The sequence below is a fragment of the Scomber japonicus genome, chromosome 15 (genome assembly GCF_027409825.1).
Source record: "Scomber japonicus isolate fScoJap1 chromosome 15, fScoJap1.pri, whole genome shotgun sequence".
Taxonomy (NCBI): Eukaryota; Metazoa; Chordata; class Actinopteri; order Scombriformes; family Scombridae; genus Scomber; species Scomber japonicus.
Genome location: NC_070592.1, coordinates 24,015,818 through 24,032,425, shown reverse-complemented (window position 1 = coordinate 24,032,425; position 16,608 = coordinate 24,015,818). Strand labels below are relative to the sequence as shown.

At 41.9% G+C, this 16,608-nt stretch overlaps 1 protein-coding gene across 1 annotated transcript; it reads left to right on the top strand.

The window, feature by feature from the left end:
- Positions 1–166: 166 nt before the first annotated feature.
- zgc:91944 (uncharacterized protein LOC436941 homolog) lies at positions 167–16,277 on the top strand. Its single transcript, XM_053334006.1, has 11 exons — positions 167–382; positions 1,693–1,809; positions 3,080–3,509; positions 3,808–3,893; positions 6,987–7,097; positions 8,477–8,701; positions 9,752–9,908; positions 11,361–11,443; positions 12,483–12,578; positions 12,716–12,834; positions 14,316–16,277. The coding sequence occupies exons 2-11, from the start codon at positions 1,728–1,730 to the stop codon at positions 14,460–14,462; spliced, it is 1,536 nt and encodes a 511-aa protein (XP_053189981.1). The 5' UTR covers positions 167–382; positions 1,693–1,727; the 3' UTR covers positions 14,463–16,277.
- The last annotated feature ends 331 nt before the right edge of the window (positions 16,278–16,608 follow it).

Sequence of the window (16,608 nt, the reverse complement as noted above, 5' to 3'; positions counted from 1 at the left end):
TGTTTTTATTATTTATTATTTCCAAATCATGTCATTAAAATATAGCCTTTTTTATCATGTTGGCACCGTGTGGTGGTCAAAAATGTCTTCACAACCGGAAGTCAGAAATATCATTCCCGCTGCCTTGACAGTGGTGTCGGTGAGGGGTCATAAATTGAGACAGACTCCTCACATTTGCATACAGTGTTTCCCCACTGCATAGCTGAAAGACAACATGACCCCGCACCGTCCCCGCTGTGCTCGTTAGTGAGCATCCAGCTCCGGACCGAGGAGTTACTTTCTGTAGCGGGATTTTGGCAGACACCCACTTTCTTTACGGTGTTTTACGGTCCCCCTCCTCTCCGTCCAGCCGGCTGCAGCTGTCTCTCCACGGCTACGGGAGGTAAGAGCGAGCTGCTCCGTGGTGGGACACTCCGCTGCTAGCCCGCAGCTAACGCAGCTAGCTAGCGAGCTAACTCTTAGGCGGCTGGTTGTTAGCCACATATTCGACCAGATACACTTATGGTTTAACCACAGTTACGTATAACCGTAAATGCTTTGTATACAGCGGCCAGTTTGAAATGCTGTCACTGTAGCATCCAATGTGCAAGTTTTAGATAAGTTATTAGCCAACACTAGATAGTTAGCGTCAACATAGTAAGAGCCAATGGTAGAACTTCCTGTGCCCTTCATAATAAACAGACATTTTTATTAGTAACAGAAAGCCATTTGTCTCAATTTTATTTATTGATAATAATTAATATCCAAAACCTGATGACTGAATTCATATAAACATATTCTACAATGTTGACAGTTAATTGGGATAAGGAAAAATGTAAAACTGTGCTGCCTTTCTCTGTCCTCTATCATGTTTGGATGTACAGTGTTAAAGGTAAAGGACTAGTGTGCAAGATTTAGAGGGGTCCATTGTCAAAAATAATATTTATAAATGTTTAATCACCTGGACATAAGAATTGTTGCGTTTTTTCAACTTTACAATGAGCCCTTTATAGCTACATATGGATCAGGTCCTTTCTTACACAGCCCACTATGTTGGATGTTTCTACATTAAGTCATATACAGCCTTCCATATACTTCTTACGTTTTGCAGCCAGCACAGGTTTTCCTACATGCTTGGAAGAGGAAGGGTGGTGTATTCAATTGGTTTCCATCTGCAACCTTACTGATGGATGCTACTAAGCCTTACACACTGGTCCTTTAACTTAGGGAACTGTAATATGCTCTCTGAGGGTGTCCCACACACTCACGCCAAACATCACAGTGTATGTTCAGCACGCTCTCATTCAGCTAAATGGGAAAGTGTGTCCAACATTTTGACTGGTACTATACTCATTTTGTGTTTTAGGCAAAGGCTCCTGAGAATATTATATGATATTAATCTAAGTTTCTTGTAAAATTACAAAAAACACCTTCTAAAGCAACCTTTAAGAAATTCCCATGTAGCTGCCACAAACACGCTTTTATTCTGAATGTGAGCGCCGTTTCCGTGCGAGTGCCACAATCTAACTTGACACGTCATGGCAGCAAGTAGCTATCCAGGCTGGTGCTCAGGGGAGCCGACCGGAGTTGACTGTGATAGCTTAGCCAAGATAGCCTGCTAGCGAAGTCATCTGGTGTTGTAGGTTTGCCAGCATGCTGATAGAAGCAGCTTAAACCGCAACTCACTGCAGCAGGTCTCCTGTCTCTGTTTAGAGGTCCAGCCGAGCCGAGCCGAGCTCCGCTGAGCCATGCGACAGTGGTGCGTCCCCGCTGCGACCCCACGCACTGAACCACTCCCGGGGTGCCTGTCCGTGTCGCCCCCTCCATCAGGTAAGGGTACGGGACACACTTTTACTTTTTTCTTTCTTTAAAAAAAAATCAAAGCCAGCTTACTACTTTAGTTTTTGTTGCACAGACAGAACTCCAAATGTGATAAAAGTATCTGATAGTTACCCCTGATAGGTAACACAATATGACCTGTGAACACACAAAAGGTAAAATATTTTTTGTTAACTTTGTCTTGCTTATTATCAACTATACATGTGTGACAGTCTTGGATCTGAAGCATCTTCTAACTGTAATTATCAATTTGGCATACATCCCATAAAAAGATAAACTTTTTAAAGGTAGTTGAATCTGTTTTTGTAGCACAAAACTCTCGATTTTATTGGACATATGGGTGTAAAAACATGAAATCACATCATACTGAATTAAAATCTGCTATCAACACATTAATCAAATCTATTAAGTTATGTTGTCCCATGGGTGCACCTTTTCAAACAATCAAGGTCACCTTAAATTGCCAGATTTGTCTGTATGATCTCTCAGTAAAACATACAGAATATTGCTCCTGACCCCTCCACCCCCACCCCCTCCCACCCTGCACAGGATAGGTACAGCACACGTATGTACGGCCATGACTAGGCTGACCGGACCTGAAGTTAGCTTCTGTGTACCAAGGTGATCTTACTTTTAATTCCACCCTGGACAAATGGAGCAAGGTTAGCCCCAAGAGTCTGTGCCAAGTGTTTGAAAGGGTGCCAGAATTTCCAAATGACCCAAGGGTTCTTCAGAGGAGAGGATGCAGTCTGTTTCTGTCCCAAGTTCAGTTTCATTAACCCCCAGTTTTTTACTATAATCATGCAATAAAAACGTTTGTCACATTGCATTCAGTGTGTGTTCAAGATAAATACATCCTGATAAAGAAAGTGTGGCGTTTGAATTCAGCCGTGCGTTTGAATCTATTAATAATCCTTTTATCATTTATGTGTGTGTGTGTGTGTGTGTGTGTGTGTGTGTGTGTGTGTGCAGGTTCTGAAAAAAGTCAAAATACTGTATTATCCAAATTCCAGGTCTATAAAAGGAGTTGAATAGAGATAAATATAGCAGTATATGTCTTGGTAACACTTTGTGAAGTGTTGGGGTGCTGTTTATCTGGTGGGAAATCAACCCAGCCAATCAGGACATTTTGTATATTAATAGGGCTACAGCTGGTTCATAGTCACTTATAAAACTGGTTGCATATTTCATTTGAATCGTCTTTCAAAAGGCCAGTCTCCAGTAAATGTGACTGAACTTCCACCTCCCATCATGTGTGCAGATGCCAGAATGGAGTGCTACGAGGTGGAGCCGCGCTACACCATCGAACAGATCGACCTCCTGCAGCGCCTCCGCCTATCAGGTATGACCAAACCTCAGATCATCCACGCCCTGGAGTCCCTGGAGAGGCTCGACCCGGACCACCGCCCGTCACACTGCGACTCTCACCCGGCCCCATCCAACAACACGCCCGCCACAGCCGCCCCGGCCCCGTCTTCGTCCTCCTCATCCTCCTCCTCCTCGCTGTCCCTGGCCTCTGCCACCACGCAGACCTCCGGCCTGGACGGCGCCGCGCTGTCCCCCAGCAACAGCTACGAGGCGTCGCCCCCTCCCCTCTACCCTCCCAGCGTGGCCGTTCAGCGGTCGTTCAGCTACGACATGATGGGAGAAGAGGAGTGGGACCTGGAGGAGAAGGTGGAGGAGTACATGAGGTGAGCAGGACGGCGTTAGCAGAGGGCGAGAGATGAATTTTAGTGGCGTGCTGAGGACGATTTGGAAAGGAAAGACTAAAAAGAATATTACAGACAAAGAGAGACTGTTATAACATCAGATAATGACGGCTACTGTCCCCCGAGCTGCAGGCTTCTTCTCCAGAATTTAGTGGAGTTAATTCAGGTCAGGTGTATGGGGAGAGCTGAAAAAAGAGAAGCTTCAGTGAATAAGGTTAGTGAGAGCAAAGGCTGGTGTTTTAACCACCGTGTAATGATGGGATTCTGTTTGCTTTTACAGGAGAGACAGCAACCTGGTGAAAGAAGAGATCAAAACGTTCCTCAACAACCGCAGGATCTCTCAGGCTATCGTAGGACAAGTCACAGGTACTCTGAACAAAGTCTGTGCGCCTCACTGAACCGCTGCAAGGATACATGGGAAATATCTCTACTAGACTGGTCGATTAACATAGTAGTTATTAGATAGGAAATGAATCAGCGCTAATTAATGGAAAGACAAACATTCAGTGATTCCAGCTTCTCAGATGTGAGGATTTGATGTTTTTCTCTTTTACATCTGTGGAACTTGAAAATCCTGCAGTTTATTTGCTCATTGAATAGATTTTATAGATAAAGTGAATAATGGGCAGATTTGTGTTTATAAAATGCACATTAATTAAACATTTTGTATAATAATTGTGGGATAGAGGTTGGCGATGGACTTACATGTTTCTAATTGTCAACAAATCCCCTTTTAAAGAATACCCAAACTAACAGATATCAGACCACCTCTCAGTACTTCCCCTCTTCCCTACCCTGTCTGTGGCACTAAGCCCCAAACTCACTGCTACATACTGATGTGTACTTTCTTTGTTTTCTAAAGGCTAAATAAGTTCCCAAACAGCTGGGCACAGTAGTGTTTAGCCAATGTTACTTAAAGGGGAATAAATAGTGTATTTGTTGGGGTCTATTTCAACTGTGCATATGGTGGTCTGGCAAATATTTATGGCTCCAAGAATAGATGATGTACGTCATCCTCATAATATATATCGGAGGTCAGCAAGTAAGTTTGGCCTCGGACCAATTTCTTTCTAAGCCATTAGATGGCAGGCCAGAGCATAATCATCATTTATCTATCTATCTATCTATACATATAATATAACATAATATAATATGAAGTAATATAATATATAATATTTAAAAAATTAATAATTTAGGAAATCATTTTCATTTTCCTTGGTTACACATAACACATTACCACCTGTAGTGGAGCCTAACTTATTCTAATGATGATTCCTTGGCATCATTGACCTCAAGTCATATGTCACGATCAAGCAGATTCTGGTTTTTGCACAACTGTTGTGTTTTTCATAAAGGGTTGAGCAGAAGTGTGTGAGGGTGTGGGCGTGTTTATTTGTGCTGTTGAACGTAACCGTTGCAAAACAATCAGAAAATAACGTGGTATTGATCAGGTTTACCAGCTTTCTCGGTGTCAGCGCTCCCTCTCCTCATTCACTCCAAAGCTTGCTTGACCACAGCTGCTAACAGAACAGCGTCAGCTCCCTGTCCTGCCGTGCCAGCGTTGATCTGGCTCTGTGACTACACCTCTGCAACCGTTTCTGTAGCTTTTCTACAGAAGAGAGAGTTGGAATAAAGGCGCAGCATTCCCACCTAAAATGGTCCACAGTCACTGATTTACTGCAGTGTTTTTTTTCTTTCTCCATCACACACAGCATGTTGGCTATTTCAGCACGAGTCGCTGTCTACCTCTTTTTCTTCATACTACACGTGGCATGGCTATTTCAGCAAGGCACAGTCCACTACCTGTGGCCTTTTGTTTAAAAAAGAAACAAACCCAGTTTATCAGAATAATCTGGTGGGCCAGTTTTGGCGCATGTGTTGCAAACTAAATGCTTGCTGCAGAACTAATGCTTACATTTGTTTCAATTAAATATTTTCCAACCAAAATTGACAGAGAATAATGTTTAATGTTGTTAAAGCAGGAAAGTCAGTAAATCAGTCTGCATTGATCTGTAAATGATGAATGTGGGTGATTTGATACAGTATCAACTATCCACAGCTGCTTTCTACTGTATGAAAAACTTCTTCAGTTCATCTGAAGGCAGCAGGACTGATATGTTGATAAATCTGCAGCCTCTGAGAAGAAGTGCAGGGCCGTTATGCCTGACAGTCCAGCTTCATAAAACACCGGAAACGACACCAGGCTGCTACAGTATAACCACACACACCTCTACACACACCACACTGGTTGGTTATATGGTTTTCTGCCTTTTATGAAGGAGAAGTCAGGTTTTCCAACTTTGCTTTTAGCAAAAGTAACATCTCATGGTTAATCCTTTGTACATACTGCTGTGTAAACACTGATTTGTAACATTAATTACTAAACTGTTTGCCCAATCTGTCGGTGAGACATGTTAGAATTATTGCTCAAATAGCATCAGTCCAATATAATCATACAAACAGCTTCACCAAATCTATTTCTGTATTTTTATTTCTAAAGTTATTATAGTGAGATGAATGAATGATGAAAAAACGACTTGCTTGAATTGTCGTTACCATATTGAGCTGTGATTGGCACAACTAACAACAGAGCTATGAGAGCAGTGATGTGATTGGCTGGGAGAGTATTTACCCATCACCACATCTGATGATCTATACTCTCCTTCGCTCAGCCCTTATGCTCATTACGCTGCTGCACATACATGAACCAAAATAGCAGGTGTGCATGGAGACGCTCAAACAGTGTGTGTGTGTGTGCCTAAGACTTCCCACGCTGTACTTGGCATTTATTATTCAAATTTCAACTGAGGGTGTAAAATATTAAACACAGGGTGCAACGCATACTTTTGCACCCTTGTAGAATTGGGCTTGGCCACTGAGGAGGGAAGTTGACATACATTTACTGTAAAATAAAGCAAGATTTCCTTCTATCAATAAAGAATCCATCGTCTGAATTTCTCTGCTACTGACATGTAACCTGCTCTATTTAGCTAATCCTGTAGTAAGTGGACAGTTTAGGCTAAAACACCACTACCATTCTACCATCTGGTTTCCATGGTAATAATTTACGTCTGACTATTAACCACACCTCTATTCTCTGTTCAAGTAAAAATAGAAAGGCTACAAATGATTAATGCTGATGTATAGCATTTGATAGACTTTTTAAAAAGGGTTACTTAGTATGTTAATAGATTGAGAATAATGCAGTAGGTAAGTGCTGTACTCACAAGTAGCAGCATGTTCACATCAGTAAACTTTTTTTCTCCCCCTCTGGAAACACATCGCACCAGTGCCTAATGAAAGTATTGATATTAGAATGGCTTCATTAGCTTAACAGGAGTATTTCAGACCTGGCTCACAGCCAATTGTGATTCTACAGACCCAACTTGCGCACCACGAGAGAAATCAATGTCTTTTTATTGTGTTAAGATGACATGCCTCTACCCCTCTCTCACACAGGCATCAGCCAGAGTTACATTTCCCAGTGGTTGCTGCAACAAGGCCTGGAGATGAGCGACTCTAAGCGCAGAGCTTTCTACCGCTGGTACCTGCTGGAGAGGAATAACCCAGGTGAGGGGTCGACCGTCACAGACCGGAGGACGAGATGATACATCGTCACGGGGATGATGGATGTCGGGGCACAGGAAGACTAATTATGAGATTGAGTGCAGTGTTAATGTTAATGATAATCGATTATATCAGTGGTTCATGTCCAGAACCTCTAAACGGACACAAATTAGACCATGGACCCCCATCTGATAAGAGTTTATCGCAGTCTTGCAGGGTCTGATAAGGTTTTGCTTTTAGATGCTTTATTACAGAAAGTTAATGAAAGTGTATGCTTTGCTGGGGACCCCATGAAAGATCCCTGGGGTTCTCCAGACCCTACTTTATGAACTACTGGGTTAGATGATGTCGGAAAGGAGGGATTATGTTAAGATTTTTTTTTTTTTTAATTTGAATGCGAGTTGCTGCTTGCTAACCCTTCCCCTTCCATCTACCTTCCTCTTTACCCCACCCTCTTCCTCATTGTCCTGCATGGTAAACCCCCCCCCCCCCACACACACACACACACATATAAACCTCACTAACTCCATCCTGGTCCTCGAGGGCAACGAGGTCACGGAAGGACACGAGACAAATCTATAATTTCAGAGCAAAGACAAATGATGAAGGTAGCCCTGTCACAGGAGATGCTAATCAATACCGTTAAGGCTTCTGGTTTGGAAATGAAACAGTAGTGGGTGAATGTGGTTTGTCTGTTCAGGGTAAAGTAACAGCTTGGGTTGGCATTGACCTCTCCATGTCCTAGGATACAGGGATGGGGCTATGTTTTTGTTTGTTGTTGTTGTTAATGACGACAGCATACGTATGACTAAAGATGCTCAAGCTTTGATTGGTTCATGTCAGCATGCAATACATCATGTCAAAAAGTCACATTTTTACATGAACACCTCTACGATATGAACACCTGCTGGCCCCCCATCATCTTTAATCTTTCTGTTGTTTTGAATGGTTTTATTTCTACTTCCCCCACCCACCCACCAAAGCTTTGCCGTAGCTCCTCTGTAGTTCTCAGCCCTGATGCTGGAGGTACTCTGGTGCTGGTTTTCATTCCTACATGGCTAACAAACTAACAAAAACTACTTCTCTCTGCAATTAGTTCCAATCCAAAGCGGCCACAATGCTTCGCTTCTGATTTTAAGGCTTCTATTGACCTGCCAATCTCCAGTCTCAAAAGAAGTAATATCAGTCATATTAACTTCTAATTGGCAGATATTTATTTTTTTAAAAGAAGATGACTGAAAACTGCCAGGCAGGTCTAACAGGAGTGTCCATAATCCAATACTGAAACTCTCACTCTCCAATTAATGTTTCCCCAAACTGGTGTCTCTAATCTCAATCTACGGCCTCGGCCTGCCTGACCACTGGTTTTGTCCTGACTGAAGGGCTGAGGTGGAGTGAAAGCCAGCACAGCGTGAGCCCCATGCCCAGGGCCAGGGGAGGGGACAGAGACGGCACGCTAGCAGGGGCGAGCGGCAGCCTCCCCAACATCCTCCCCAACCCCAACACCAACCTCAACCCCAACCCAGTGTGGAGCAGGCAGAGAGAGCTGCTGATGCACTTGCTGCCGTGGTACACTGCTGCCGCCTCAGCCGCCCAGGCCCAGCCAGGTAACCACGCCCTCCCCCTGCCACAAACCCCCCCCCCTCCCTCTCGGCCTCGGCGGCTCTCCACTGGAGACGCCTGCAGTGCCACTCACCCCGTAGACTCGCCGCTGTCTGGGGAAGCGTTTCATCTTTCTCAAATCGCTTTTCTTTGCTCAACAGAGATGTATTAGAAGATTATAACCCTAATGCTAAAAAATGAAACCGGTGCATACAATTGAAATCCTCTTCACCTGACCAGCAACTGTTGCACTATCTGCATCTTGGAATAAAACAATAGCCAAAGAATTTACTCTACATTGTAAGCCAAGTTAGATACTACGTAGAATTAAAAGGAAACTTCAGTATTTTTCAACTTTGACACTATTTTCCCATCTTTTTGTGTCTTAAGTTACTAATGGGACAACAATTTTTTTGAAAGTGGACTATCATTATTATTATTATTATTATTGAGCGAGAGTGCTTCAGCCAGCAGCTGCTAAACGCACTGCAATGTGTAATCCAACTGATTTCAACAACAAATCCACTTTTGTGAGATTTTAGAACTTCTTGAGCAAGACTTGGTTAGACACAATAACAGGTTGGATCAAATGAAAAGTAAAGAAAAATATTTTATTTCTCTATATTTGCCTTTCAATAAAGTTATCAGACACTTATAATATCAATCTGAGCCTGTCTTGTCATTGATTTAAAAACAAGCACTTTCAGCAGATGAAATTGATAAGGCACTAATGCCACGTCAGATAAGCGTCTGCTGGCTGAAGTGCTTTCGTTCAGTACTGGACCAGATTCAGACTTTTGTTAATGTTATGTAACAGAAAAGTACAGCACGGGATTGTGGTAACTAAAAAATACGGAATGTATCACGTGGTATCATAAGTAGTTCACATGAGATGGTGAACATTACCTTCTTAGTTTCTGTCATTCTCGTAATACCTGAGTGACACTTGAACTTCCTATCAAACTTCCGATCAGGTGGTGCAACAGGCAGCTGGAGTCTTTTCCGTTTACCTAACTCCTCCACAGTTTAATTGTTGCGTGTGCTCTTTTCGTCAGGTGCCACCTTATCAATGCGTTCTTTGGTGAAGGAGGAACCAGATTGGAGGACGGGGATCATGGCTGGCGACAGGGCGGGGATGGTGGGCGGGCCTCTTAGGCTGCGTAGAGGAAGCAGGTTCACCTGGAGGAAGGAGTGCCAATCAATCATGGAGAGGTGAGCGAGTCTTCAAGTCCCAACAAGGAGGAATTAGAGAGATATTAGAGAGAGTGTTGATCAGTCGTCAAACAGATTACAGCTGTCGGAGTGTTGCTGTCTGGTAGAAAATCTCCATGTTGACACACCTCTAGGAGCCTCTTCTCTCCTCGTCACCTCTGAGACACGCTGAAGTGATTGAAACGTCCTCTGACAGCGGCTCTGCAGGTCATGAGCTGTAGTGGGAGGGGCGAGGACGGGAGGAAGCATGATTTGTTGAAGCGGCCCTCTGTGCTAGATAGGTTACGTTACATAAAGGCAGACAAGTATGAGCTTCATTCTTGTTATGTAGGAATGATGGGACTTGAATTTGAAGGGGTAACATATTTCTCAAGGTTTGACTTCCTTTTATTCAAGCATCATCTGCAAATTAAAAGTCAAGTGAAGAAGATTCGATGGCTTGAGATCAGTTTGAATACCGTTTATTCTCATATGATATGAATGCAGCATCGCTTGAGGTAAATGTGGATTTTAATAGCCTTCCAGGGGTGAATGTCCTTTACCGGCTCACCGTCGCCACATCCTGCTTTCTTCTCTTTGCATTACCATTCAGTTTATTAAGCAGTTTTTGTTATATTAGGGGTATTGTGTCTCTGCTTCTCCGTAACACATTTGTCCCAGACAGTCTTCTCAGAAAGATGCCGAGAAAGAGGAGTAGGCATCCCTCTACAGTCGGGACCCACTGAGCGCGCAATTGATTTCTCTATTACATGGTTGCTGTAAGTATAGGGTGCAGTCAGGGCACTCACAGTAATAAGACCACACAGGCCCTCAGACAACACTCACCAGCAGTGGCCCCGGATTACGCAATACTACCGCAGTGCTGATCCTTATGAGCTAGTTTAGACCCAAGGACGATACAGTAGAGGTTAAGATGATGTGTGAGTGTGTGTCTGTGTGTGTGTGTGTGTGTGTGTGTGTGTGAGTGAGAGAGACAGAGTGGACAGGATAGGGCAAACCGGAGGGTGAGAGGATGAGAGGGCTGGAAGAAATTGATCCTTGCGTGTTTTGTAATGCGAGATAATGATTCTTTTTCAGCCTCGGAGGGATATAAAAAAAAAAAGTGAGATATTGGTAAGGAAAATTGGGGAGAAAAATGGTTGATCTCTACCTGCACATGTTTTCTCCCCCTTTTAACTGGAGTCTTTTCTCTGCCTAGCGAGAGAATTAAGCTTTAATTGCCGAAATTAATCCACTTAATGCATCCATTAATCTGTTCCTTTACTGCGAGGAACCGTCAAGATGCTCTTTAACTGTATAAATATTTTCCCCGAGACTAAAAGTTGATGAGGTGTAAAATGAGGGCGCAACCGGGCCCTGCTCAAACTGCTGCCATCCTCCTAAAGAATACGGAGCAATATAATTTAACTGTTTTCAAATACCGTGGGTGTGTTTTTTTTCCATCTCTCTCAGTTTCTTCATGGAGAACCAGTATCCAGATGAGGCAAAGCGGGAGGAGATTGCCAACACCTGCAACTCAGTCATCCAGAAACCAGGTAGGCCTGATGCATGTTCCTGTTGAGACGTTGACTTTCTTTAATATTAAAATGGCATTCTACTAATTGTTCAAAATTAGTCCAGGGAGAAATACTTTGATTAATTGAGAGTTCATTTTCAACATTTTTGATAACTGATAAATAATTTTAGTAAGTTATCAAGATAATGATACAAAACATTTGCTATTACCAGCATATAAAGTGAATATTTCACTGCTTTTCTTTACAACTGACAATTATTTTTATGAATTAATCTGCTGATTATTTTCTTGATTAATTGTTCAGTCTATCAAATGTCAGATGATTGTAAAAACAGTTTACCATCATGTACAATACAGGGAAGCTTAAAGTGTACGGATTCTGCACAGGTCTATATTTTTATTTTGGGTTTCAACTGGAATATCTTTGCACGATACAGTTCAAAATGTACATAGAATACCCATCATACATTTGGACACACTTTATCATTCAAGTGAATGGGACATGAATGTCTAAACTTTTGAATGGTACTGAATCTTAGACTGGCTCAGGTCAGCCTCTGTCTGAAACAGGCCATTTTATCAGTTCTAATATGTAAATAGTGTTGCTATTGACAGTCCTAATATTTAGTGTGATCACATTGAACACACACACACTGTACACCTTAATGTGTTTCTGTGCAGAAGTAGAAGTAATGGTTCACCATTCAGTAGTAGATACTGTGGAGAGATTTCAGTGCAGAATGTTTAAGACAAAAACATAAGAATTACTGGTGAACTTTGTTTTTGTTTTTTAATTGCAATAATTAAAAAAAAAATGTGAGCACTACTAACGAGCTCATGATTCATAATCCTTAAGTAGAGTGACAATACCCTGTTTAGATTTGATCTGAATTCATATTTTTATCTTAAATCAACTGTGTGTAGAATCTGAATTGTCCAGTGTTTGTATCTTTGTGGCAGGCAGCAGTAAAATATGTGTAAATCATAATCCAAAATTCCTAACAGAGCTCCATGTCAAATGAAATGAGTTTTATTTGTTCTGTTGATTCACCACTCAGGTTGTAAGCTGTCTGAGTTTGAGCGTGTGACAGCGTTGAAGGTGTACAACTGGTTTGCCAACCGTCGGAAGGAGATGAAGAGAAGAGCAAATATAGGTTAGAACACGTTATTGAACTTTCATATCTGTAATAATAGAAATAACAGGAGGAGGCTTTTGTCTCTGTGAACATTTTACAGTGCATGCACATTTATATCTCTCTAACACCTCCGCTTTCCTATCTGACACTACCAGAAGCTGCCATTTTGGAAAGCCATGGTATTGAGGTGCCAAGTCCAAGCTGCCATTCAAATGGTGAGGAGGGAGAGATGCAAGAGTTTGCCGATCAGGTGAATCATCGATTCTCAGAGCAAGTAAGTCAGTACAGAGCGTCTGCTGAGGGAGAATAATTAACAGACTGCTATTAATAAACCTCATGGCTCATGATGGTTGTAGTTAATATCCTAATTCAGCTTACTTTTAGATGTCACTGGTATCAGACAAATGACTGTACAATGTCTAGAATTGAAACAGAAATTAGATTTTTGTTGATTTGTCATGTCATGAAAGACACAGGTAAAATAATGATGATAATAACGGCCATGTAGCTGTGCCAGTCAGACAGCATGAACAGTACTGGCTAAATGGAACGCAGCCATGATGAATTTAATTAGACTTGTGTTTAGTAGGTGGGAATGTCTGCCATGGGAAAGCTCTGTTAGCAGCAACACTGAAAACTCTTTGCCAATGATGTTTCTGGCATCGTAGCCTCTCGTACACCACGTTACATTTTAGCCAAGTCAGAGGTAGGTGGTTGTCAGAGCTGGGGTACATTTTTGAGAAATTGCAGGGATGGTCAATGTTGGTCACAGCAGATCAGGAGGACATAAAAAAAAGAGCAGAACTGGCCATAAATTGCTCGAGTGGACTACAAAGACTGATAGGAGACCTCTGAGACCTAAGAATCCAAGCTGCTTTATAGGTAAGAGGAGGCAACTTTATCCACCTTATTACTATTCCCAGGATACCTTGTGTGAAATAATGGGTGTGACTATTGCTTCATTCCCTTTCCCTTATTCCTCTCACTGAAGCTGTGTCTGAGAGATGCTACAGATGTTTTTGATTTTCTTTTTGAGGAATGCATCATGTAGGAACTAGAGCCCAACTGATACATCAGTCGGCTGACTTTATTGGCCGATACTGGCCTATCCCAGATGTATCGCTATCCTGATAAAGTGGCAATGTATAGCATACAGATGAATATATAGCTACTTTATTGATTCTAATGTGACCAACAACGTACAACAATAAACAAGGCTCATCAGTACTTTCACAGTAATAGTGTAAAAGTGTTTTGCTAAAGCAGGTGGCACGGAAACTTGTGATCTCAAAGCAGACATAGAGCCACGTTGCTTATTCCCTAATCAGACTGACACAGTTGACACGGGGGTCTATATGTACAGGCCAATCTGCATCAGCTGACCCTTTTTTGATGACCTGGAATGAATGGACCCGGGTTGCTGTTCAAGAATCTGATTGGTTGTGAGACATAAATGCTTACCACAAATGAAGGTAGCTCCACATCTGCTTCAAAGCCTTTTTGATCAGTAGTTCATTAGGTGGTTGCATAAGGAATATACAGTAAATCCTAATCCTAATATATGTATGAATGCCTACAGCAGTTCCACCATGTTGACTGTACAAACAACATCCGCTTTTATTGACAGTTAGTCCAGAACTGGAAGTAGCCCAAAATTCACATAAGGTAGCATGGGGCTAGGAATAAGGTGGATACCAAAAAGGTGCAAGTAATTTATATCCAGAGTTTTGTTCACACATCAATGCTTTTCCACAGGAAGAGTCATCTACTCATAGGATTGTTGACCAACAAGACCCCTCCGCACTGGCTGCTTCCGAGGTCGCAGCTCTGCCGAGCCCCACCCCGCAGGTCCTAGAACAGAAAGAGGAGGATCCAAAAACGGAGACTGTGGATGAAGAGTGACCAAAGCCAGCGGAGTTCGGATCATCATATTTGAATCAGATGAAATAGGAAAAACAATAAGTGTCTCTTACACCCATATAGGGCCTAAGACACCCATAAATCAAAGGGAGAAAGGTGCTGAAGCTCGCTGAGGTGCCTCTGATGGTAAGGAGGCAACTGTATTTATCGGAAGTTATCCTGCTTATATTAACGGCAATATACAGTATATATATGAATATATATAAATATATAGTGCATTCCAAGATGGTATTAAAAGCCTAAATTCCTTAGAGGGAGAATTATGTAAAGGATACCTCGCTCATTTTAAGCTAAGCCTTCTTTTCTTCGCTACATGCCTTCTTTTAGCTTTTTCAGAGTGGTCGTTTGACGGACCTTGGTGACATGAATGTGCTGAGCCTGCAGGTCAGGTGTGTTTTGGGTGATAAGAGTTTGGTGTGGGGATATAGTGCGGTATCAAGGATCTAGTTTGTGGTGACGCGAGTGCCCTCTGCTTGCTTGAATGTCTTTGACCCCATCCGGTTCGTAAGACTCTAACCTCAATCAGTCGATTGATCAAATCAGTCGATCAATCAACGAGTGCTGTTGCTATTAAATCCGTGAAGCCCTGAGGGACAACTGGAATCTCAGGTAATCCCAAAAATGGTGGATAAAGACGGTGAAGAATTTCTATATATTTTTTTTTTGTTGCTTTATCTTCAAATGACTTTCTTCATCTTAACTGTGTTTAACCAAAACAGGACGTGTTATTTATACCTTTTTATATTAGCAGAACAAGCCTAGGACAATATATCATAGTTATCTTTGTCATTCGTCTTCTTTGTTAAACTGAATGCTGCTGTTTGGTCATTTTTGTAGTCCACACTCATTTCAAAGTCTGTCTCAAACCTGAACTCAGCCTGTGAAGCTAGACTAGCGAATAAGTCTACTCAGAGTTTTTTTTTTTCTTCTTTTATTAACGTTTGAAAGAACGCTAAAACAAAATGTGATGGAAAAATCATACTGCGTCGGCCTACACGCTACAAGCACCTTCTCTCGTATTGGAATAAGCTAAAGCTTTAGCTCATGTAAGTTTGTACGACTGCTAAGCTGCACTTCAAAGTGGATCTCACTCTAATTGAAAGAGGGGAGCGTACCTGCGTTTGGGCCTAGACATGTACATAACCCAGAAAATATACACATCTATGGGTGCTTTTCTTCAAATTAAACTAGCAGTATATAAAAACTGTTATTTGTCAAACTTGAACTATGAATAGCTGACTTAAACTCTGTATTACTTAGTCCCCTATATTCACTGGCCCAAGGCCTTGGGAGTTACTCCCTAAATGTTCATGAAATGAACAAAGACGCTTGTTCTCAAATGGCCCACAACAGGGCGCTACCATGTTACCTCCTAATGCCAAAGCTATGCCAAGGTAGAGATGAGCTACAGATTAAACTGTGCTTACGGGACAGGACATGACTCAGTCACAACACTATAGATATACAGTATGTATAGATGTTTATTTGCTCAGTACAACACTAGCCAACTCTAGCTTACCTCAGAATAACTCTGTGTCATCAACGTGTCACAAGCTAACTGTCATAAAAACTGACAGCAGCTGTGGTTGTGACTGTTAATGATGCGGACAGTGTTATGTAGCATTTATGACAGTGGGGTTTGCCCTGTGTTGTTAATGTATACTCACCTCAGACAGTTCTCTCGTCCGGCTTTGGACAGGAACCCCAAAGCTGCACGCGGTTTCTGATTATTATGCTCCTCCCTATCTGCTTTTATCTGACAACGAGAAAAGAATAACAATAAAATTGTTAACAATGGCTGTGGTATGTCTCCATTTATTGTGTGTTCAAGATTATGAGATAGGAACACTTGGCTAGTATCAAGATGAAACTTGCACAAGTACATTCCTGAGACCAGTTGACTTTTTCGAATTTGAAAAAGGTTAGTGCTTTGTCCTGTTACCAAATGCTATTAAGAGCTACTGAATTATTCAGTTATTTCTTTATTTCTGAAAGATTAATCAGCATCCATTTAATATTATACTAAACAACCTTGTTCTAATGATTTAGTAGTGAAAGATTCTGTTTTCTAGTGTCTTCAGTGCTCTTGTATCTGGTAGAGCTGAACCTCAAGGTCCCTGAAGATGAT

Excerpts from the sequence above, each read along its gene's own strand:
- zgc:91944 (XM_053334006.1), top strand. The coding sequence starts at position 1,728 with ATGCGACAGTGGTGCGTCCCCGCTGCGACCCCACGCACTGAACCACTC. Across the intron at positions 3,894-6,986 it reads TATCGTAGGACAAGTCACAG|GCATCAGCCAGAGTTACATT; the intron begins GTACTCTGAACA and ends TCTCTCACACAG. Across the intron at positions 12,579-12,715 it reads GAAGAGAAGAGCAAATATAG|AAGCTGCCATTTTGGAAAGC; the intron begins GTTAGAACACGT and ends TGACACTACCAG.